This window comes from Cetorhinus maximus, chromosome 5 (assembly GCF_964194155.1).
Source record: "Cetorhinus maximus chromosome 5, sCetMax3.hap1.1, whole genome shotgun sequence".
Lineage (NCBI taxonomy): Eukaryota > Metazoa > Chordata > Chondrichthyes > Lamniformes > Cetorhinidae > Cetorhinus > Cetorhinus maximus.
In genome coordinates this window covers 173,727,909-173,752,685 of record NC_135883.1, presented here as the reverse complement: position 1 = coordinate 173,752,685, position 24,777 = coordinate 173,727,909, and the positions used below count along the sequence as shown (strand labels likewise).

Below are 24,777 nucleotides of genomic sequence, written 5' to 3'. Positions count from 1 at the left end.
TAAAACCCTCCCTCCTGCACCAACTCTTAAGCCACGTATTCATCTCTGCTATTCTCCTATTTCTGAGCTCGCTAGCATGTGGCACTGGGAGTAATCCAGAGATTACAACCCGAGAGGTCTTGCTTTTTAGCCTACTGCCTAACTCCCTGAATTCTTGATGCAAGACCTCATCCCTCCTTCTACATATGTTATTGGTACCAACATGTGCCATGACCTCTGCCTCATCACCCTCCTCCTTCAGGATGTTCAGTGACATCCCAGACCCTGGCACCAGGGAGGCAACATACCACCCTGGAGTCACGTTGACGGCCACAGTAGCGCCTATCTGTTCCCCTGACTATAGAATCCCCTATTACTATTGCTCTTCCTCCCTTCCTCCCCTCCTGTACAGACAGGCTGCTTGTGGTTCCAGAAGCTTGGCTCTGCCTGTACTCCCTGGAGGAACCAGTGTCCTCATCAGCCTCCAAAATTGAATACCGATTTGTGAGCGGGACCCCAGGGGACTCCTGAACTACCTGCCTGTTTCTCTTGGACTGCCTGGTGGTCACCCATTCCCTTCCTTCCTCAAGTCCCTTCAGCTGTGGTGTGACTACCTCTCTAAACGTGCTATCCACGATGCTCTCAGACTCACGGATGCTCCACAGTGTCCCCAGCCGCCGTTCCAGCTCTGAAACCTGAGCTTCGAGTTGCTGCAGCTGGACACACTTCCTCCACACATGGTGGTCCCAGGCACTGGAAATGTCCCCGGCTTCCCACATGGAGCACACCACGTCTTTAAGCTTTCTTGCCATGACTTATCCCTTTAAATTAAATCTTTTAAATCAATTACTCTCAGGCCCTTCTTTCCTGATCCTCATTACTATAGAACATACAAACTATAAACCACAAAAAGACCTTAAACTATAAGCAATTAAAGTATAAATACTTACCTGACCTTACCCACTACTTACCAGTCATTCCTTTCCCTTGTAGCCTCTACTGCTGCAGCAGGGCAAGACCGCGCTCTGAAGATTGAAGAAGTTGGATAGCAAGGAAGAAATACAAAGAGCACCCCTTCCCCTCTGCACTGAATTCCCACTGCGCACCAAATTGCCAAGACCCACACTCACTCTGGCTGTGTCTCACTCAGGATGAGCTCTCTCCCCTGTTCGTGTGCAAGCCATTGAGCATGTTCAAAGCAGAGCTTGTTTGCTTTCTCGATTATTCAAAAAGGGAGGGAAACAGAAAGCAGGAAACTACAGGCCAGTTAACTTAACATCTATCATAGGGAAAAGTTTTATAGTAGGGCACTTGGATAATTTTGAGGTAATCAGGCAGAGTGAACATGGTTTTGTGAAGGGGTAATCATGTTTAACCAACTTATTGGAGTTCTTTGAGGAAATAACATGTACTGTGGATAAAGGGGAAACCAGATGATGGACTGTACTTTTATTTCCAGAAGGCATTTGATAAAGTGCCACATCAAAGTTTATTGCAGAAAATAAAAGCTCATGGTATAGGGGGTAACATATTGGCATGGACAGAAGATTGGCTAGCTAACAGGAAACAGGATAGGCATAAATGGGTCTTTTTCAGGTTGGCAAGATGTAACAAGTGGTGTGCCACAGGGATCAGTGCTGGGATCTCATCTGTTTACAATTTATAATAAATGACTTGGATGAAGGGATGGTTGCCAAGTTTGCTGATGACAAAGGGAGGAAAGTAATTTGTGGACAGATCATGAGACTACAAAAAGATATAAATAGGTTAAGTGAGTGGGCAATGATCTGGTAAACGGAGTATAATGTAGGAAAATGTGAAATTGTCCTTTTTGGGAGGGAGAATAAAAGGAGAGATATTATCTAAATGGTGAGAGATTGCGGAGCTCTGATGCAGAGGGATCTGGGTATCTTAGCGCATGAATCGCAAAAGGCTAGTATGCAGGTACAGCAAGTCTTAGAATCACAATGGGCAGAAGAGGCCCTTCGGCCCATCGAGTCTGCACCGACACATGAGAAACACCTGACCTACCTACCTAATCCCATTTACCAGCACTTGGCCCATAGCCTTGAATGTTATGACGTGCCAAGTGCTCATCCAGGTACTTTTTAAAGGATGTGAGGCAACCCGCCTCCACCACAGAGTGGATGTGGAGAGGATGTTTCCTCTTGTGGGAAAATCTAGAACTAGGGGCCACTGTTTAAAAGGGGTTCACCCATTGAAATGGAGATGAGGTGAAATCTTTTCTCAGGGTCGTGAGTCTTTGAATATTTTTAAGGCAGAGGTGGATAGATTCTTGGTACGCAAGGGATGATAGGTTATCAGGGGTAGGAGGGTTGCAGATTTGAGGTTACTAACAGATCAGCCAAGATCTCATTAAATGGTGGAGCAAGCTCGAGGGGCCGAATGGCCTGCTTGTGTTCCTAAATTATGAGGAGAGATTACACAAAGTCGGGTTGTATTCCCTGCAATTTAGAAAGTCGAGGAGTGCATTGATTGAAGTTTTTATGATATTAAGGGGAGCAGGGGGAACATAGAATGATGAAAGGCTCAAGGGGTTAAATGGCCTCTGCCTGTTCCCATATTCCCCAAGTGTAAAGGCCCTGAGGGAACTCTGTCTGAATCATGATCCTACTGCGTTTGTGGATAACATTCTGTGGTACTACCTGCCGAGGCTTACTCATGAAGATTGACCACTTGGCTGAGCTTCTGAAGTGCAGCTGGTGTCTGAGCCTTTCCTCCAGCCTCAGTTGAGCACTAACCTGTAATATATCTTTCAAGGGCCCTGTCCGCTCATCAGGAACACATGTTGACACTTAAAGCACTTGCATTCTCATGATTCTTACCAATGAACACTTGAAGCCTGCAGACTGTTGCCATCCAAGTGACTCTGCACAATCTTCCCAATAGCCAATAAGCTAATAAACTGACGGTGTTGTAAAGGAAGAGACATTGACTAGGACTCCACCTGCTGAGACACCCATTGTGCTGCAGAGATCCACTTATCATTGGCGCACAGCCTAGCTTCTTGCTGAAGTACTTAGTCCCCAGCACTCCCACACTATTTCGAAGTAGTACGTTTGATAACGGGGTGTGTTCGCTGGACTAAAACGTACAATGAAATTTTAACCTGTATTCAAACCAACCAGGAGGTAAGTGACAAAAATCAACCATCAGTATGAAGGTATTGGGCAAGTACACACTCATTTCCTCGGTCAGCCTGAGATACTTCACTCAACCTCGCCCGAAGCCACTCCCTCTCTGCCTGAGGCACTGGCACCCTCACTCACCCCTCCCTCTATGGGCCTTTCTAGATGATATAGCTCAGATGGTTTTTTAGAATCCAAAGTTTACAGCTCACTATACATGTTGCAAAATCCCAGTAGAAATAGAGACCTCACACCATTGTGCAATCAACACCGAGTCCCCGTTAACTGGGTTTAGGATTGCTGGCTAATCCTCTAAATTGCAAATGAGCGAGCTTCTTTGTGTCACAGCTGAAGTGTTCCCAACAGCATGATCAATTGGACTTAGTGCACGTTAGGGTACAGGCAGTGGAGTTTTGGATGAGCTGGAGTTTACAGAGGGTAGAAATTGGGAGGCTGGCTAGCAGAGCATTGGGATAGTTGAACAAAAACAAAATGTGGAGGTTGGAAATCTGAAATAAAAACTTTGAGTCTGTATTCTCCTGCTACAGATGCTGCCAGACCTGAATTTTTCCAGCATTTTCTATTTTAATTGAACTAGTTGAGTCTGGGAGTTTTGGCAGTAGCTGTGGCAGGGATGGAGTCGGAGAACATTATGGACATGGAAGTAGGCAGTCTTGGTGATGGAGAGGGTATGAAGTGGGAAGCTCAGCTCAAAGTCAATTTGGACACAGGGAAAAAAGGAAAAAATATAGCGCTTTTCACAACTGATGGACCTCTCAAACCACTTTATTAAAAATTGTAATGCAGGAAATGCAGCAACAAATTTGCATACAGCGAACACCCACAAACAGCAATGCAATAATGACCAGATATTTTTGAGATATTCATTGAGGGATAAATATTTGCCAGGGCACTGGGGATGATATTTGATCTTTCATATCCACCTGCAGAGAGATAGGGCTTTGGTTTAATGACAGTGCAGCACTCCCTCTGGAGTGTAAGCCTTGATTTTTGTGCTCAAGCCCAAGGTTGATAAGGTCCCACATGGGAGACTTATACAGAAGGCAAATGCATATGGGATACAGGATAATTTGATAAGGTGGATTCAAAATTGGCTTAGTTGTAGGAGACAGAGGGTGATGACAGAAGGCTGCTTAAGTGACTGGAAGCCTGTGTCCAGTGGCGTACCACAGGGATCTGTGCTGGGCCCCCTATTATTCGTCATTTATATAAACAACAAAGATGACTATGTGGGGGGTAGGATTAGTAAGCTTGCGGATGACACAAAGATTGGCTGGGTGTTTAACAGTGAGGTTGAGTGTCTTGGGCTACAGGAAGATACAGACGGGATGGTCAAATGGGCAGATAAGTGGCAGATGGAATTTAACCCTAAAAAGTGAGAGGTGATACACTTTGGAAGGAGTAATTTGACAAAAGTATTTAATGGATGGCATGACACTAGGAAGTTCTGAGAAACAAAGGGACCTTGGCGTGTGTGTCCATAGATCTCTCAAGGCGGAGGGGCATGTTAGTGGGATGGTGAAAAAGGCATGTGGGACACTTGCCTTTATCAATCGAGGCATAGATTACAAAAGTAGGGAGGTCATGTTGGAGTTGTACAGAACCTTGGTGAGTCCACAGCTGGAGTAGTGTGTGCAGTTCTGGTCACCACATTATAGGAAGGATGTGATTGCACTGGAGGGGGTGCAGAGGAGATTCACCAGGATGTTACATGGGATGAAACATTTAAGTTATGAAAAGAGGTTGGATAGACTTGGGTTGTTTTTGTTGGAGCAGAGGAGACTGAGGGGTGACCTGATCGCAGTGTACAAGATTATGAAGGGCATGGACAGGGTGGATAGGGAGCAGCTGTTCCCCTTAGTTGAAGGGTCAGCCACAAGGGGACACAAGTTCAAGGTGAGGGGCAGGAGGTTTAGGGGGGATGTGAGGAAAAACTTTTTTACCCGGAGGGTGGTGACGGTCTGGAATGCGCTGCCTGGGAGGGTGGTGGAGGCGGGTTGCCTCACATCCTTTAAAAAGTACCTGGATGAGCACTTGGCACGTCATAACATTCAAGGCTATGGGCCAAGTGCTGGTAAATGGGGTTAAGTAGGTAGGTCAGGTGTTTCTCATGTGTCAGTGCAGACTCGATGGGCCGAAGGGCCTCTTCTGCACAGAGATTCTGTGAAGCCCTGGAGTGGGATTTTAACTCAGATCCTTGTGACTTTAATGTGAGTGCGCTACCAACTGAGCCATAGCTGAGGCTGCAAAATGTTTAGTTCAGCCTCAAACTGCTGAACCAGTTGCCAAATCTCGGCCTCACCACCTTTCTTTCATTTAAGACACTCCTTAAAACCTACTACTTTGGCCTCCGATGGCGGTGAGGGAATGGTGGTTGGGGGCGGAGATGGAAGACAAAGTCTTCCCAATATTTAGCTGGAGTAAATTTCTTACCCTTACTTGGATATCAGACAAGGAACCTGACAAATTAGAGAGAGACTGGAGAGGGTGGGTGAGAGAGGTGCTGGTGAGGTAGAGCTGGGTGTTATCAGCGTACATGTAGAAATGAACACTGTTTTCAGCTGATGTCACTGAGGGGCAGCATGTAAATAAAAATGAGGGACCAAGGATAGATCCTTGGGAGACACTAGAGGTAATGGTTCGGTACAGGAAGAGGTGTCATTGCAGGCGATTCTCTGGCTGATCACCTAAATAAGAACAAAAACAAAAATACCTGGAAAAACTCAGCAGGTCTGACAGCATCTGCAGAGAGGGATACAGTTGACGTTTCGAGTCCGTATGACCCTTCATCAGAACTAAAAAATATAGAAATGAGGTGAAATATAAGCTGGTAGAGGGGGGGTGGGAGGGACAGGTAGAGCTATGATCACCTAAACAAGAATGGAACCAGGCAAGTGTAGTCCCACCCAGCTGGATGATAGTGAAGAGGTGTTGGCTGACTATACCCTTCTCCATGTAAAGATCAAGAGGGGCAGTGTACCATGGTAACAGGGGATGTCACTGACCTGAGTCAAATGAAATCCTAACTCTGCCCATTGCAGCAAGTGAGCTAGAACAACTCTAACTGCAGGTTCTGCAAAAGCCAATGGGAAATATCCCCCTGATATGTTAAATTGGGGATCAAAGACTTAGTTTTAAACAGTAACTTTATTGTTTAAAAAATAATCTCAAAACACATTTGAATCATGTCCAAAAAATAAACTGCATGATGCATCCTCCTCTTATTACTTGAGAACTTCCAACTGAACAGAACTTAGTGGGAGCGACGGTCCTGTGCCTGTATTTGTACAACCATGTAGGAAAGTCCACAAACGATGTCAGTCATTTATCAAGGCCAGGATCATACTGCAAGAGGAAAACATGATCAGATTGTTGGCAATCACAATTACTTGGAGTCCAAAGTCTCACAGAGCAGCAAACTGGGATAGATCACCACACCCTCCATATACCATGTTCCGTCTCACACTGCACTCTTAGAATCCGAGTGCGTTAAACTCTGTTACTCCACCCACAGTATCAGACTGCGTTATTACTCTCTGTCACTCTGACCACAGAATCAGATTGTGATGTGACGCCCTCTGTTACTCCACCCACAGTATCAGACTGCATTATTACTCTCTCAGTCACTCTGACCACAGAATCAGATTGTGATATAACGCTCTCCGTTACTCCAGCCACAGAATTAGACTGCATTATAACTCTCTCCATTACTCACCCACAGTATCAGACTGCATTAACTCTCTCCATTACCCCACCCACAGTATCAGACTGTTATAATTCTCTCCATTATTCCACCCACAGTATCAGACTGTTATAATCCAGCATCCGCAGTATTTTGCTTTTATCTTAGTGTTTAATTGACTGCCACTTCTCTTCCAAGAATGCCTACCTTGAAGAAGTACTGCTCTTCTCTCCAACAGGATTTCCGCTTGTCTCTTTTGCCCTGTTCACCTTCATTGCTTTCCATTTCCCTCCTGGTGTTTAACAGGGTGTTTACTAAAACTCGCTTTCGCAGCCATATTCCCTTCCTCAGTGACTGTCTCCATCTCCGACTTAGCCCACGTGGATTCTGACTGAAGTTCCATCCCTCATCTTTCGAAGCCACCCAGGATTACAGGCATCTCCAGGACACACAACAGTCCTCAGACTGCTGTTCTCATCACACCCCGAGATCCCACTCAGTGCCATGTGCCACCACATAAACACACTCCCCCTCTCCCTTCAGCAGCACCCTATCTCAAAGCTGTCCTTGCCCCCAGTTTCATTTTATTCTTCCTCTCATCCGACGCCTTAACAAGAAAGTTTGTCTCTTTCTTTCAGATGCTAAATAACGCAAGCTCCAACAACTCATTGATACCAATGCTCATCCAGGACCCTCCACCCCTTCCCGTCCCTCTGACCCCATCCCGTCTTCTAATCCTAGCCCTGGCCGTGTATTCACCATACCCCCTGACCTTCCCCTCTCTGATGCTGAACGTTCAGTGCTCAGCAAAGGACTTAGTTTCATACCCTTACGCCCTCACCTCAATGAATTTCGGGCTCGGTACGATGCTGAACTCTTCTTCCGTCGCCTTCATCTCCATGCTCACTTCTTTGGGCAGGAGTCCTCTCCCCGTTCAGTGGATCCTTTTACCCACCTCCAATATTCTCCCTCCACCTGGACCCCTCCCTCTGGATTCTTACCTGCTCTTGATCTTTTCATTGAGAACTGTCGGCGTGACATCAGTCGTCTGAATTTCTCTGCTCTTCTCACCCACTCTAACCTGTCTCTCTCTGAACTTGCTGCACTCCGTTCTCTCAGGTCCAACCCTGACTTTGTCATCAAACCTGCTGACAAGGGTGGTGCTGTTGTTGTCTGGCGCACTGACCTCTACCTCGCAGAGACTGAGCGTCAACTCTCAGACACTTCCTCCTACTTCTCCCAGGACCATGACACCACCACTGAACATCAAATCATTGTTTCCAGGACTGTCACTGACCTCATTTCCTCTGGAGATCTTCCCTCCACAGCTGCCAACCTCAGTCTCCCAACCTCGGACAGCCAGCTTCTACCTCCTCCCTAAAATCCACAAACAGGACTGTCCTGGTAGACCGATCGTGTCAGCCTGTACCTACCCCACGGAACTCATTTCTTGCTATCTTGACTCCATTCTCTCTCCCCTTGCCCAGTCTCTTCCCATCGACATCCGCGATTCCTCTGATGCCCTACATCATATCAACAATTTCCAGTTCCCTGGCCCCAACCGCCTCCTCTTCAGCATGGACACCAATCCCTCTACACTTCCATCCCCCACCGGGATGGTCTGAGGGCTCTCCGCTTCTTCCTCGAACAGAGGCCCGAACAATCCCCATCCACCACTACTCTCCTCCGTCTGGCTGAACTTGTTCTCTCACTGAACAATTTCGCCTTAAACTCGTCTCACTTCCTCCAAAGAAATGGTGTGGCTATGGGTACCCTCATGGGCCCCAGCTATGCCTGTCTCTTTATGGGGTATGTGGAACATTCCTTGTTCCAGTCATACTCAGGCCCCCTCCCACAACTCTTTCTCCGGTACATCAATGACTGTTTCGGTGTCGTTTCATGCTCTCGTCTAGACCTGGAAAAATTTATTAATTTTGCTTCCAATTTCCACCCCTCCATCACTTTCACATGGTCCATCACTGACACTTCCCTTCCCTTCCTTGACCTCTCTGTCTCAATTTCTGATGATAGACTGTCCACCAATATCCATTACAAGCCCACCGACTCCCACAGCTACCTTGACTACAGCTCCTCACACCCCGCTTCCTGTAGGGACTCCATCCCATTCTCTCAGTTCCTTCGCCTCCGTTGCATCTGTTCCGATGATGCCATTTTCCAGAACAATGCTTCTGACATGTCTTCCTTCTTCCTTAACCGAGGTTTTCCACCCACAGTGGTTGACAGGGCCCTCAACCGTGTCCAGCCCTTCTCCTGCCCCTCTGCCCTCACACCTTCCTCTTCCTCCCAGAACCATGATAGGGTCCCCCTTGTCCTCATTTATCACCCCACCAACCTCTGCATTCAAAGGATCATCCTCCGCCAACTCCAGCATGATGCCACCACCAAACACATCTTCTCCTCACCGCCCCTGTCAGCATTCCGTAGGGATCGTTCCCTCCGTGACACCCTGGTCCACTCCTCCATCACCCCCAACACCTCAACCCCTTCCCACGGCACCTTCCCATGCAACCGCAGAAGGTGCAACACCTGCCCCTTTACTTCCCCCCTCCTCACCGTCCAAGGGCCCAAACACTCCTTTCAAGTGAAGCACCATTTCACTTGCACTTCCCTCAATTTAGACTACTGCATTCGCTGCTCCCAATGCGGTTTCCTCGACATTGGAGAGACCAAATGCAGACTGGGTGACCACTTTGCGGAACACCTTCGGTCTGTCCACAAGCATGACCCAGACCTCCCTGTCGCTTGCCATTTCAACACTCCACCCTGCTCTCATGTCCACATGTCTGTCCTTGGCCTGCTGCAATGTTCCAGTGAAGCCCAATTCAAACTAGAGGAACAGCACCTCATCTTCCAACTAGGCACTTTACAGACTTCCAGACTTAATGTTGAGTTCAACAACTTCAGATCATGAACTCTCTCCTCCATCCTCACTCCTTTATGATCCCCTTTTTTCAAATATTTTTTTTTTTAACTTTTATATATTTTGTCCCCACCTATTTTTGTTATTATTTTAAAAATTTATTTCCATTAATTGTTTTATCTCCACCTTTTAGCCTATTTTGATCTTTTCTCCCCCCCACCCCACCCGGGCCATCTGTCACTTGCTCATTCTGCTTTCTACTCTTAATGTCACCATTAGCACCTCCTTTAGCCAGTAACACCACCATCAACACCCCTTTGACCTTTTGTTTATGACATCTTTTGCTGTCTCTCCTTTGCCTCCACCTATCGCTGGCCTTCTATCCAGCTTCAACTGCCCCACCCCCCCTTAAACAGTATATATTTCACCACATTTTTACTTCTCTTTAGTTCTGAAGAGTCATACGGACTCGAAATGTTGGCTCTGTCTTTCTCTCCACAGTTGCTGTCAGACCTGCTGAGTTTTTCCAGTAATTTTCGTTTTTGTTTCAGATTTCCAGCATCCGCAGCATTTTGCTTTTATCTGCGTTATAACTCTCTCTCTATTACTCCGGCTGCAGTATCAGAGTGTGTTCTAACTCTGACCGTTACTGCACCCACAGTATCAGACGGTGTTATAACTCTCTCTGTTCCTCCGGCCACAGCATGAAACTGTGTTATAACTCTCTCCATTACTCTACCATGTCAGGAAAATATAATAATTTTCATGATGTTACTGGAATTTATTGTAGAGTAACAGTGGGGTCTGTGCCTATGTGTGTTTGACTTAATTGAATTAAAGGCAGCTGGTCTGAAGGCTTTGATGTATCAGTAGATAAACTAGGATTGAAGTGTTAAATAGGTAAATGGGGAAAGTTTTAGAATGTAACAGGTAAAGGGAATATTTGCAATTTAAATAAACCAGACTAGTTTGAATTCAAAGGAGGGTGAAATGTTTCACCTAGTCTGGAGAAGTTAAGAAACAGTGTGTTTATTTTTCCCAAAGATTACTGGTAAAATTGGTACTATGATAGATTTTTTATTATTCGAGAGGTAAAGTCCAAAGGCAGTGAAACAATGGGAATTTGCATTCAAGGTGGAAAATATGTAAAAAGGAGAGAAAGCTGTGTGTAGGATAGGCATTCTAATACCTAAAACCAGTGCAAAAAGCCTCCAGTATCTAAGCCTCAAACTGCTGTCTACAAAGAACTGAAGTTAAGAAAACTCACTTTGAATTGGATTGTTCAGGGTATTGTGTTTCTCTGCCTGGGTCGTTTAAAATCTGTGTGTCTTACTGTTGCCTTAACGAAAGTGTAACTGAGAGTTAGATTAACTTGGGGATTTAGAAGTTATCATAGTAGAAATGTCAGTAAACTATGATGTGGTAAAAAAAAAGAAGCTATTTTGAGTGTATATGAGTTGGTTCCTGAGGCATACAGGCTGAAATTTAGGAATATGAGAAAACAGCCTGGGCAAATTTATATAGAGTTTGAAAGAGTAAAACAAAGTAATTTTGACCGGTGGATATGGGCATTAAAAAGAGACAACATATGCAGCTCTTAGAGAAGTCATTCTTTTGGAAGAATTTAAAGATTCAATTCCTTTGGTAATGAGAGCTCATGTGGAGGAACAGAGGGTTCAAGACAAAAATCAGAAAAAGATAGGAAGTGGGAAGGTGAAAGGAAGGTGGGTAGTCAGGGAAGAGGAGTAGGTGGGAATTCCCAGGAAGTTTTTTCTCAGAATAAAAAGGAAGGTGCGGACAAGGTGACACTCGAAAATTGAGGTGTTTTCATTGTAAACAAGTTAAACACACAAAGTCAGTGTGTTGGAAATTGCAGAAAAAATCTGTTGGAATTACAGGGGTACAGTAAAGTTCTGGAAGTAAAAGTACTGAGAGTTCTGAGGTTCAGGCACAGGAAAAACCAGTGGTTTGTGTACAGGAAGAATCAGTGATAGGTAAAGAAGTGGGAATGTGTTCACAAATTACCCAAGAGAATTCCGAGGAGCAGGTTGCAGAAATATTTAAAGATTGTGTGTGTGAAGGGAGACTCTTCTCATGTGTACAGAGTGGAATAGGTAAAGATGTTAAAATTTTAAAACACACAGGGGCTAGTCAATCATTAATGTTGTGGGATAACAACATTTGTTGTTCAGAGGAAGTACTGCAGGAACAGGTGATAATAAGTGGGGTTCATGGAGATGCTAAATCTATTCCATTGTGGAAGATAAATTTAAAGAGTAAGTGGAATACAGGTGAGGTGATCGTTGGAGTAATGGAAAAATTGCCCATTGCAGGGGTTCAATTTATTCTGGGTAATGATATAGCTGGATCACAGATGTGGGTGATGCCTGTGGTAGTTGAGCAGCCTGTAGAAGTATTTTCAACAAAAGTGTTGCAGAGAGGGCATCCTGGATTGTTTCCAGATTGTGAGATAACGAGATCACAGGTTCATAGGTTGAAACAGGAAGAAGAGGAAGTTCAAAGGCAGAGAGGAGGTGTGGAAGTCCAATTGTGTTTGGTAAGATTGTTCAGGAAGAAAGAGTGGAAGGCAATGCAGCTGAGGTATTTAACTCAAGACAGTTAGTAGATTTACAGAAAACGGATTCACAAATATCATAATAATATCAGACAGCTTACTCAGAAACAGAGGCAAAATGTATTGCAGAATGTTACCTTAAGAGCAATGTTTTAATGAGAAAATGGAGGCCTTATGATGCTTCAGCAAATGAAAGTTGGAGGGAGGTGCATCAGATCGTCATACAATTTGGATATAGAAATGAGATTCAGAGGATAGTTCATGAAATTCCAATGGGGAGACATTTAGGAAATAGAAAGACAGGGAAAAATACAAAAACATTTTTTTGGCCTGGATTGCATAGGGATGTAGTCAAATTCTGTAGAACATGTCACACATGTCGCATGATAGGGAAACCACAAGCAGTGATTAAGCCGGCACCTTTAGTACCCATTCCAGCATTTGAAGAACCTTTTACTCGGGTTATGATTGTGTAGGACCCCTCCCTAAGACTAAAAGTGGAAATCAGTACTTACTGACAATAATGGATGTCTACCAATCCCTTTGAGAAATAGTACAACAAAGAAAATTGTAGAAGAGTTAACTTTTTTTTAACAAGATATGGTTTACTTCAGTTCAGGTGTTAAATTTCATGTCACATCTGTTTAAGGAAATAATCAACCGTTTGGGGATAAAACAGTTTAAGTCAACAGTTTACCATCCTGAGTCACAAGGGGATTTGGAAAGATGGCATCAAACTTTAAAAACTATGATGAGGGCGTAGAGTCGGGATCAATAACAGGATTGGGATGGGGAAATTCCACTCTTGTTATTTGCTATTAGGGATGCTCCTAATGCATCAATTGGTTTTAGACCCGTTGAACTAATTTATGGTCATGAGGTAAAGGGACCACTGAAATTGATTCATGAGAAATTGATGGGTCAAAATCCAGAAGCTACTCCCCTGGATTATGTATCAAACTTGAGAGAGAGATTGGACTGAGCATGTGAGTTAGCTAGGGAACATTTGAAGATATCACAGCTCGTAGTTTTGTTGCTGGGGAGATATTGCGAGTTCTGTTACTAGTACTGGGTGACTTCCAAGGTTTAGAGGGCCTTAAAAGATTGAATGGAAACTGAGTGAAGTAAATTATTTAATAAATATTCCAGATAGAAGAAAGAAGCAGAGGGTGTGCCATGTAAATATGCTTAAAAAGTACTTTTACAGGGAAGAGGACCAAAAGGAGGTGTTAGTGGTGATAGATATGAGAAGGAAGTAGAAATGCAGGATTCTGAGATTGATTTTCCTCTAGTCAAATTGGATAACGAGGGGGTACGTGAAATTTAAATGTAATATTCAGTTACCTTCCAGACAAATGTAGAAGTGATTTGGAGAAGCTATTGTGGTCAGATATTTGTGGAAATAAGTTGAGAAAGACAAATTTAGCTATACATGACGTATGTGTTGAAGTTTTGTCTACGCTAAGGGAACATCCTAATAGATTAAATCCGGCAAAGTTATCACAAGTACAGGAAGAAATTGAATTCATGCTTCAAGATGATATCATTGAGTCTAGCTGCTGGTACTGAAACTGGATAGAACACAGAGACTGTGTGTGGACTATCGAAAGGTGAATGCAGTGACAAAAGTGGATTCATATCCTATACCATGGTTGGAAGATTGTCCCACTTTCTCAATACAAACAAAATTTATCACAAAGATTGACTTGCTAAGAGGATATTGGCAAGTACCATTATCGGAGAGAGCAAAGGAGATATTGGCTTTTGTGACAGCAGATGGACTAAATCAGTTTAAAGTTATGCCATTTGGTATGAAAAATGCACCTGCAACATTTCAAAGACTGACAAAGTAATTGAAGGTTTAAGCAGCAGATGTGGGAGAAGCATTTACAACATCTGGAAAAATTATTTACTTGATTACAGTAAGCTAATTTGGTGGTGAAACTGGCTAGAAGTGAATTTTGCAAATGCGCAAGTTACATATCTAGGCCATACCATTGGACATGGTAAGGTGGCTCCGGGAAATGTGAAAGTCAAGGCTATCATGGATTTCTCCATGCCTACAACAAAGCGAGAAGTTGAGATTTCTGGGCATGAGCAGGTTTTACTGGAAATTTGTACCAAATTTTAGCAGTGTGATTGCTCCATTGACTGAACGATTAAAAAAGAACAAGAGGTTTCAATGGACAGAGGAGTTTCAGAAAGCATCTGACAGTTTGAAAACTATATTAACTACGAGACCAGTTTTGGCAGTATCCAATTATGCCAGCAATTTAAGTTGGCCATTGACGCAAGCTATATAGGCATTGGGGCCGTATTGTTACAAGATGACAATACTGGAATTGAAAAACCGATAGGGTATTTTTCATGGAAGTTGAATGTACAACAGAGAAGATATTCAATGGTCAAAAAGGAGACTTTGCTTTGGTATTAGCGTTGCAGCATTCTGAAATTTATTATGTTGCAAACAATTCATCAGAAACATTTGTTTATACAGACCACAATCCTTTAAAGTTTCTGGATAAATTTTGAGACAGAAGTGCAAGGCTATTCAGATGGAGTTTATTGCTGCAACCATTTAATCTACAGATTATACATGTGACGGGATGAGAAAATCTAATCGTAGATGCATTGTCAAGAGTTTGAAGCTTAAAAAGGAAAATTGGACATTTAAAAACCTGGGCATTGGACTAGACTGATTTTTGTTGATACCAAGGATTTGTGTATATATGTTATGTTAATGCATGCGTCTAATAATATAATAGTGTAATAAGTATAGGAGGTAATGTAAGGTGGGTTCAGAAAATGAAGCTGTCTTTTTAAATTGTGACGGTTCTTTTTTTTTAATAAGGTGGGGGATGTCAGGAAGATAATTTTCATAATGTTATTGGAATTTATTGTAAAGTAGAGTAACAGTGGGGTCTGTATCTATTAAGAACAAGAAGTGTGTGTGACTTAATTGAATTAAAGGCAGCTGGTCTGAAGGCGTTGATGTATCAGTAGATAAGCTCGGTTTGAAATGTTAAATAGGTAAACATGGGGGAAGTTTTAGAATGTAAGAGGTAAAGGGAATATTTGCATTTTAAATAAACCAGACTAGTTTGAATTCAAAGGAAGGGTGAAATGTTTTACCTAGTCTGGAGAAGTTAAGAAACGGTATGTTTATTTTGCCCAAAGATTACTGGTAAAATTGGTGCTAAGATAGATTTTTTATTATTAGGGGTAAAGTCCAAAGACAGTGAAACAATGGGAATTTGCATTCAAAGTAGAAAATATTTAAAAAGGAGAGAAGGCTGTGTGTAAAGGTAGACATTCTAAGATCTAAAACAAGTGTGAAAAGCCTCCAGCATCTAAGCCTCAAGTTGCTGTCTGCAAGGAACTGAAGTTAAGAAAACTCACTTTGAATTGGATTGTTCAGGGTATTGTGTTTCTCTGCCTGGGGCTTTTAAAATCTGTGTGTCTTACTGTTGCCTTAACGAAAGCATAACTGGGAGTTAGATTAACTAGAAGATTTAGAAGCTATAGTAGTAATTTGTGGATCTATGTGTATGCTTAAGATCATTTCTTCTATTAATAAAGGTTTAATTTAGTTTTGTAAGAAACCTATAAGACTCGGTGGTCTTATTACTACTGAATTCAAGGCACGCATCTCAAAATTTATACAAACTGCACAACAGTTATGGCAGGTGTTTCAAGTTTCCCTTTGGGATTTGAGCAGCTCAGCATTTACTATCGGCTGTGTCATAACAACCCACAGTATCAGACGATGTTCTAATTCTCTCCATTACTCCACCCACAGTATCAGACTGTGTTCTAATTCTCTCTATTACTCCACCCACAGTATCAGACTGTGTTCTAATTCTCTCTATTACTCCAGTCACAGTATCAGACGATGTTATAACTCTCTCCATTACTCCACCCACAGTATCAGACTGTGTTCTAATTCTCTCTATTACTCCACCCACAGTATCAGACTGTGTTCTAATTCTCTCTGTTACTCCAGTCACGATATCAGACGGTGTTTTAACTCTCTCCATTACTCCACCCCCAGTATCAGATTGTGTTCTAATTCTCTCTATTACTCCACCCACAGTATCAGACTGTGTTCTAATTCTCTCTATTACTCCAGTCACGGTATCAGACGGTGTTATAACTCTCTCCATTACTCCACCCACAGTATCAGACTGTGTTCTAATTCTCTATTACTCCAGTCACAGTATCAGACGGTGTTATAACTCTCTCCATTACTCCACCCACAGTATCAGACTGTGTTCTAATTCTCTATTACTCCAGTCCCTTCGTTGCTTCATTACATCTGTGCCCCAAGACTGCTGTAGCTGTTGAGACTCTCACCTGTACAGATAAATGAAGAAGCACAATAAGTGGAATCCTAATTTAATCATCGCCTCCTTCATGTGAGTCTTGAGCTGTCCACGATTGTGAATCTCGGTTGGGTCATAGACACCCACATTACCACAGGGGACTGCCAAGTACCTAGGGCAGAGTATGGGATAACAGTTACAACAAGCACTTACTTACCCGACAACAGTCTCAATAACACATGCATCATTGTGTCCAATTTGGAAACATGGATTTTCAATCACCCACATTGCATTATAGGTCCCAACCTAATGACTCGCCGTCTCTTTCCACCATCTCAATGGCAGGGAGTTAATCGCAGATAATAAGGAAATGGCGGATGAAATGAACAAATATTTTGCTTCTGTCTTCACTAAAGAGGATACAAAAATACACTCAAGTAATAGTTGTAAATCAGGAGGTGGAAAAGAGATGGGAACTTGGTGAAATTAAAATCACTAGGGAAACGGTACTGAGCAAACTGATAAGAGTTACGGGCTGACAAAGTCTTCGGCTCCTGATGGACTTATTCCTAGGGTCTTAAAAGAGGTGGCTAATGAGGTAGTAGATGCGTTGGTGTTAATTTTCCAAAATTCGCTAGATTCTGGAAAGGTTCCATCAGATTGGAAAGTAGCAAATATAACCCCTCTGTTCAAGAAGGGAGAGAGGCAGAAAACAGAAAACTATAGGCCAGTTAGCTTGACGTCTGTCATGGGGAAGGTGTCTACAGGGGAGCCTGGAGACGTGCTGTACTTTGATTTCCAGAAGGCATTTGATAAGGTGCCACATCAAAGCTTATTGTGAAAAATAAAAGGTCATGGTGTAGGGGATAATGTATTAGCATGGATAGATGATTGACTGGCTGGCAGAAAACAGAGTATGCACAAATGGGTCTTTTTCTGATTGGCCGTATGTTACAAATGGAATCCTGCAGGGATCCTGCTGGGGTGTCAACTTTTTACAATTGAGGGAAGTGAAGGCATGATAGCTAAATTTGCAGATGACACAAAGTTGGGTAGGAAAGTATGTTGTGAAGAAGAGATACGGAGGTTTCAGACAGATATAGGTAGGTTGAGTGAGTGGGCAAAAATATGACAGATGGAGTATAATGTGGGAAAATGTGAAGTTGTTCACTTTGGCAGGAAGAATAAAAAAGCAGAATATTACTTAAACAGAGAATGGCTGCAGAATACTGAGCTGGAGAGGGATCTAGGTGTTGCAGTGCATGAGTCACAAAAAGTTAGTATGCAGGTACGGCAAGTAATTACAAGAGGAACTGAACGTAAAAGTATGGATGTTATGCTGCAGTTATACAGGGCATTGGTGAGACCACATCTCGAATACTGTGTACAGTTTTGGTCTCCTTATTTAAGGAAGGATGTAAATGCATTGGAGGCGATTCAGAGGAGGTTTACTAGATTGATACCTGGAATGAGTGGGTTATCTTATGAGGAAAGGTTAGACAGACTGGATTTGCTTCCAATGGAGTTTAGAAGAGTGAGGGGTGGCTTGATTGAAGTATATAAGATCCTGAACAGTATTGACAAGGTGGATGTGGAAAGGATGTTTCCTCTTGTGGGAGAGTCCAGAACTAGGGGCACGCTTAAAATTAGAGGTGGCCCTTTTAGGACTGAGATGAGGAGAATTTTTTTCTCTCAGAGGGATGTGTAACTTTGGAACTGTCTGGCTCAGAAGGTGGTGGAGGTGGGGTCATTGAATATTTTTAAGGCAGAGGTAGATTGATTCCCTTACCTGACAAGAATCTTGGTTATCAAGGTTAGATGGGAATGTGGAGTTTGAAACACAAACAGATCAGCTATGATCTTATCGAATGGTGGAGCAGACTCGAGGGCCCAAATGACCTACTCCTGCTCCTATTTCACTGCTATCACAACCTCGTTCTGATCTCAAATTTACCCACTGTTGACTTCAAAACTGCCACTGAGGCATTTTTCAATGACCCAATCAGCAGATCCAATGGGGATTGTGGGGTTTCACGAGCTAGATTTGCTTCTTTGTCTCAACCTTGTGAATCAGCATTGACACAGAAAAGGAGTCAGCTCCAAAAATCTTTCTTACAAGAAATCCCGAACACTCCACACATACCCAGTGGCTAAATGCATCACCCTTTGTGTGAACACCAAGAGATCACAAACAGCAGCCTATTACCAGTGGCCAAGTTTAATCCTGTTGTCTTTTATATTCTTTCCTGGGATGTGGGTGTCATTGACTAGGTCAGCATTTATTGCCCATCCCTAGTTGTCCTTGAGAAGGTGGTGGTGAGTTGCCTTCTTGAACCGCTGCAGTCCATGTGGTGTAGGTACACCCACAGTGCTGTTAGGAAGGGAGTTCCAGGATTTTGACTCAGTGACAGTGAAGGAACGGCGATATATTTCCAAGTCAGGATAGTGTGTGGCTTGGAGGAGAACTTGCAGGTGGTGGTGTTTACCATACATCTGCTGTCCATGTCCTTTTAGGGAGGCTGCTAGCTGAAGAATACATATTGGACAGGACACCAGGTAAAACGTGCCCGCTTGTCTTGTGTTCGTTTGGTCTTTTACATCCAATTGAGTGAGCAGATGGGGTCTCAGTTCAACTAAAAGACGTCACCTTGGACAGTGCAGCGTTCTCTCAGTGCTGACCCTCCAACAGTGCAGCACTCCCTCAGTACTGACCCTCCGACAGTGCGACGCTCCCTCAGTACTGACCCTCCGACAGTGCGACACTCCCTCAGTGCTGACCCTCCAACAGTGCAGCACTCCCTCAGTACTGACCCTCCGACAGTGCGATGCTCCCTCAGTGCTGACCCTCCAACAGTGCGACGCTCCCTCAGTGCTGACCCTCCGACAGTGCGACGCTCCCTCAGTGCTGACCCTCTGACAGTGCGACGCTCCCTCAGTGCTGACCCTCTGACAGTGCAACACTCCCTCAGTGCTGACCCTCCGACAGTGCGGCGCACCCTCAGTGCTGACCCTCTGACAGTGCGACACTCCCTCAGTGCTGACCCTCTGACAGTGCAGCGCTCCCTTAGTACTGACCCTCCGACAGTGCGGCGCTCCCTCAGTGCTGACCCTCTAACAGTGCGACACTCCCTCAGTGCTGACCCTCTGACAGTGCAGCGCTCCCTCAGTGCTGACCTCCGACAGTGCGGCTCTCCCTCAGTACTGACCCTCTGACAGTGCGGCGCTCCCTCAGTGCTGACCCTCCGACAGTGCGGCGCTCCCTCAGTGCTGACCCTCCGACAGTGCGGCGCTCCCTCAGTGCTGACCCTCTAACAGTGCGACACTCCCTCAGTGCTGACCCTCTGACAGTGCAGCGCTCCCTCAGTGCTGACCTCCGACAGTGCGGCTCTCCCTCAGTACTGACCCTCTGACAGTGCGGCGCTCCCTCAGTACTGACCCTCTGACAGTGTGGCACTCCCTCAGCACTGACCCTCTGACAGTGCGGCACTCCCTCAGCACTGACCCTCTGACAGTGCAGCACTCCCTCAGCACTGACCCTCTGACAGTGCAGCACTCCCTCAGTACTGACCCTCTGACAGTGCGGCACTCCCTCAGTACTGACCCTCTGACAGTGCAGCACTCCCTCAGTACTGACCCTCTGACAGTGCGGCACTCCCTCAGTACTGACCCTCTGACAGTGCGGCACTCCCTCAGCACTGACCCTCTGACAGTGCGGCACTCCCTCAGTAAATTTAACTGAAGTGACTGAATAAGATTCACGAACCTGTAAAGATTCCAGGCTGCTATTGGTAGATTGAGCAGGAATATGAACCAATGCATGGCGACGAACATCAGCACAGTAACAATTCCTAGAGCTACCAGCTCCGGCAGTATCCACTGTAAGAGAAAGTATAAATCAGCAGCGTGACCTCTATAAACCAAAGGAATGACCACAACAGTGCAGCACTTCCTCAGTAGGAACCAGTCACGCTGGGCAATGGGGGCAGGATGTAACTGGAACGAAGAGAGGCAGATCACTGAACATCCGCTCTTCTCGTTCACTCCATTCTCCTGACAGTGTCAGCCTACCAGTCTCCAGATGGGAGGCACTACCTTCCTGCACCAGGGCTGGATGCTGTGAAACATCGCAGCAGCTCTCTGTATAAGAACCAAACCAATAAAGGTACTGCATTCCTACACACTAACACAGTTTTCATCCACACAATCGCCATGGGGGAAAGGGAGGCAGCATAGACACAAACGTTCCCTCAGCTGCTAGTTACAATGCCAGACAGCAAAATATTTCTGCAGCATCTGAATGGTGCTTGAACCTTGCACGTAGTGGTCTGGTTGTTTTGTACCGGCTGGAGAGAAGTTTTCAACTCCTCCCCTTCATTCCCTCCCCACCACACACACACCTTATTGAGGAGGAATTACCTTGTTCAGTTTGGAGCAGCAAGCTCGGGCATTTATATAATCACATTCTAAATCCGACAAGGTGATAATCTTTACATAGGTCAAGGAAATCACTCACTACCTCTGACTCTCTCCCCTCTCCCTTGTTTTCCTCAGTCTCTCTCCCATTTGTTTTGTGTTCTCACCATGTTTATATCCTCTCCCAGTCTTCATTTCATTAACCCTGTGGAGGCCACAGAGGGGCTAAAAACAGATATAGACAAGGTTAAGTGACTGGGCAACAAGATGATAGCTGGAGTATTATGTAGGGAAGTGTGAGGTTACTCACTTTGGTCGTAATAGAGAAGCAGAATTTTTTTTTTAAAAAGGTGAGAAACTTAAGTGTCGACATTCAAAGAGACTTGGGTGTTCTTGTACAAGGACACAAAGATGGCATGCAGGTGCAGCAAGCAGTTAGGGAAGCAAAAGGCATGCTGGCCTTTATTGCAAGGGACTGGAGTACAAGACTGAAGAAGAAGCTGTACAGGGTTTTGATGAGACCACATCTGGAGTAGTGTGTGCAGTTTTGGTCTCCACATATAAGAAAGGATATAAGCAAAAATAAAAGCAAAATACCGCGGATGCTGGAAATCTGAAACAAAAACAGAAAATGCTAGAAAAACCCAGCAGGGCTGACAGCATCTGTGGAGAGAAAAAAACAGAGTCCACGTTTCAAGTCTGAAGAAGAGTTATACGGACTCGAAACGTTAACTCTTGTTTCTTTCTCTCCACAGATGCTGTCAGACCTGAGTTTTTCCAGCATTTTCTAAGAAAGGATATACTTGCATTGGAGGCGGTACAGCGAAGGTTCACTAAATTAGTCCCTGGCATGAGTGGGTTGTTCTATAATGAAAGGCAGGGTGAACTGGCTTATATTCTCTGGAGTTTAGAAGAACGAGAAGCGATCTCATTGAAACCTGCAAAATTCTGAAGAGGCTTGACAAGATAGACGCTGAGATCCACTGGTCAGGGAATCTAAAACATGGGGGCAGTGTCTCAGGATCAGGGGTCGATCATTTAGAATTAAGATGAAGAGAAATTACTTCACTCAAAGGGTTGTGAATCTTTAGAATTCTCTACCCCATACAGTTGTGGCTTCTCCATCGTTGAAAAATGTAAGGCTGAGAAAACAGATTTTTGTACTCTCAGGGAATCAAGGAATTTGGGGAATGGGTGGGAAAATGAAATTAAAGCCCAATATCAGCCTTGATTGTATTGAATGGTGGAGCAGACTCGGTGGGCCTTGCAGTGTATTCCTGCTGCTGTTTCCCATGTTCTTTCTTCATCTCTTCTGTCTCTCACTCTTCCACTTTGTTTCTCTGCCTCCCCATCTCTCCCACTTAACCTCACAATCTCACTCGCTCTCCTTCGCATATTTCTCACTTTCTCTCACTTCCTCACCCTCTTTCTTTTGTGTGTTTCTGTCTCTCAACCCATTTCTGTCTCACTATTTCATACACGTACCCCGACTCCCCTTGAACCCTCTCGCACTCTCTCTTTCCCTCACTTACACTTCCACTGCCCTCTCATCCTTTCTCCCTCATACATAGGGAACATAGGAAACAGGAGTAGGCCATTCAGCCCCTCAAGCCTGCTCTGCTATTCAAACAGATCATGGCTGATCTTCTACCTCAACGACATTTTCCCGCATTGTCCCCATGTCCCCTGATATCTTAAATATGTAGAAATCTATCGATCTCTGTCCTGAACATGCTCAATGACTGAGCCTCCACAGCCCTCTGGAGTAGAGAATTCCAAATATTCACCACCCTCTGAGTGAAGAAATTCCTCCTCATCTCAGTCCCAAATGACCTACCTCTTATTGAGACTGTGTCCTGTGGTTCTGGACAACCTCCCCCGCAGACAGGGAATACATCCTTCCTGCATCTACCCTGTCGAACGCTGTGAGAATTTTGTATGCTTCAATCAGATCATCTCTCATTCTTCTAATAGAGAATACCTCTCAGTTTCCTCAATCTCTCCTCGTAGGACAATCCCACCATATCCCAGGAATCAGTCTGGTGAAACTTTGTTGCGCTCCCTCTATGACAAGTAGATCCTTCCTTCAGGAAGAAGACCAAAACTGTACACAATACTCTAGGTGCGTTCTCACCAAGGCTCGATACAATTGCAACAAGACATCTTTACTCCTGTATTCAAATCGTCTTGCAATGAAGGCCAACATTTACCTTCCTAATTGCTTAATGCACCTGCATATTAGCATTCAGTGACTTATGAATAATCAACACTTCCCAATCTCTCACCATTAAATAAATACTCTGCATTTGTTTTTCCTACCAAAGTGGATACCTCACATTTATTTCCACATTATATTCCATCTGACGTGTTCTTGTCCACTCACTTAGCCTAATTCCCCTTGAAGCCTCTTTGCATCCTCCTCACATTCCCACCTAGTTTTGTATCATCAGCAAATTTGGAAATATTACATTTGGACCCCACATCCAAAACATTTGTATAGATTGTGAATAGCTTGGGCCCGAGCACTGATCCTTGTGGTACCCCACTAGTGACTGCCTGCCAATGCAAGAATGATCCATTTATTCCTACTCTCTGCTTTCTGTCTGTAAACCAATTCTCAATCCATGCCAATATATTACCTTCAATCCCATGTGCTCTAATTTTGTTTACTAACCTCTTAAAGGTCCCCCCTTCTTTCCCTCAACACCTCATTCCCCCTCAACCCTTCTCCCTCCCCCACTAACCCCCTCCCCTTCACCCTCAAACCCTCTACCTCAACCCCACCCCTTCAACCGCCCACTCCCATGAAATCCCCGCCCCCTCAACTCCCCCCTCTCCCCGCTCCTCCAACCTTCCTTCCCTCCCTCTCCCCCAACCCGCCTTCCCTCCCTCTCCCCCAACCCTCCTTCCCCCCCTCTCCCCAACCCTCCTTCCCTCCCTCTCCAACCCTCCCTCCCTCTCCAACCCTCCCTCTCCCCCAACCCGCCTACCCGCCTTCTCCCCCAACCCGCCTTCCCTCCCTCTCCTCAACCCTCCTTCCCTCCCTCTCCCCCAACCCTCCTTCCCTCCCTCTCCCCCAACCCGCCTTCCCTCCCTCTCCCCCAACCCGCCTTCCCTCCCTCTCCTCAACCCTCCTTCCCTCCCTCTCCCCCAACCCTCCTTCCCTCCCTCTCCCCCAACCCTCCTTCCCTCCCTCTCCCCCAACCCTCCTTCCCTCCCTCTCCCCCAACCCGCCTTCCCTCCCTCTCCCCCAACCCGCCTTCCCTCCCTTTCCCTCAACCCGCCTTCCCCCCCTCTCGCCCAACCCTCCTTCCCTCCCTCTCCCCCAACCCTCCTTCCCTCCCTCTCCCCCAACCCTCCATCCCCCCCTCTCCCCCAACCCTCCATCCCCCCCTCTCCCCCAACCCTCCATCCTTCCCTCTCCCTCTCTCTCCGCAACCCCTCTTTCCGTCCTCCCTCAACCCCTTTAACCAACCCCCTCTCCCTATGTCTCTCCCACTCCCTCAGTTTCTGGCTATGATCCATTTATCAAACCGCTCTGAGTGTTTCCATCTTTCCTTCCAGGTTGAAAGGATACAAAATAAACCGCCATGAAAATCAGGCTACAGCAATCAACCAGCGACACGATAAAAACCAGTGCCTCCATCTTCACTTCCGCCTGAGGCGCGGCGGAATAAAGTCCGTGGGACACCCCCTGGCGGATGGAGATTACTGTAACACAGCATGGACTTCCGCCCCCGGGACCTGGATCAATG

General features: G+C 45.0%; 1 protein-coding gene across 1 annotated transcript; it reads right to left on the bottom strand.

Moving 5' to 3' along the window:
- Positions 1–6,277: 6,277 nt before the first annotated feature.
- cnih4 (cornichon family member 4) lies at positions 6,278–24,749 on the bottom strand. The gene is made up of 5 exons (XM_078542828.1): positions 24,600–24,749; positions 21,026–21,094; positions 20,373–20,485; positions 16,641–16,781; positions 6,278–6,494 (listed from the first exon to the last, which is right to left on the bottom strand). The coding sequence occupies exons 1-5, from the start codon at positions 24,666–24,668 to the stop codon at positions 6,467–6,469; spliced, it is 420 nt and encodes a 139-aa protein (XP_078398954.1). The 5' UTR covers positions 24,669–24,749; the 3' UTR covers positions 6,278–6,466.
- Between the last annotated feature and the right edge of the window lie 28 nt (positions 24,750–24,777).

What these genes read in the sequence shown, in the direction of transcription:
- cnih4 (XM_078542828.1), bottom strand. Translation starts at nt 24,668, where the DNA reads ATGGAGGCACTGGTTTTTATCGTGTCGCTGGTTGATTGCTGTAGCCTG. An exon ending in GCAGCCTGGAATCTTTACAG is followed by an intron (nt 16,782 to 20,372) that starts GTTCGTGAATCT and finishes ACTCTGCCCTAG; the next exon opens with GTACTTGGCAGTCCCCTGTG. An exon ending in TTCTTCATTTATCTGTACAG is followed by an intron (nt 6,495 to 16,640) that starts GTGAGAGTCTCA and finishes TTCCTCTTGCAG; the next exon opens with TATGATCCTGGCCTTGATAA.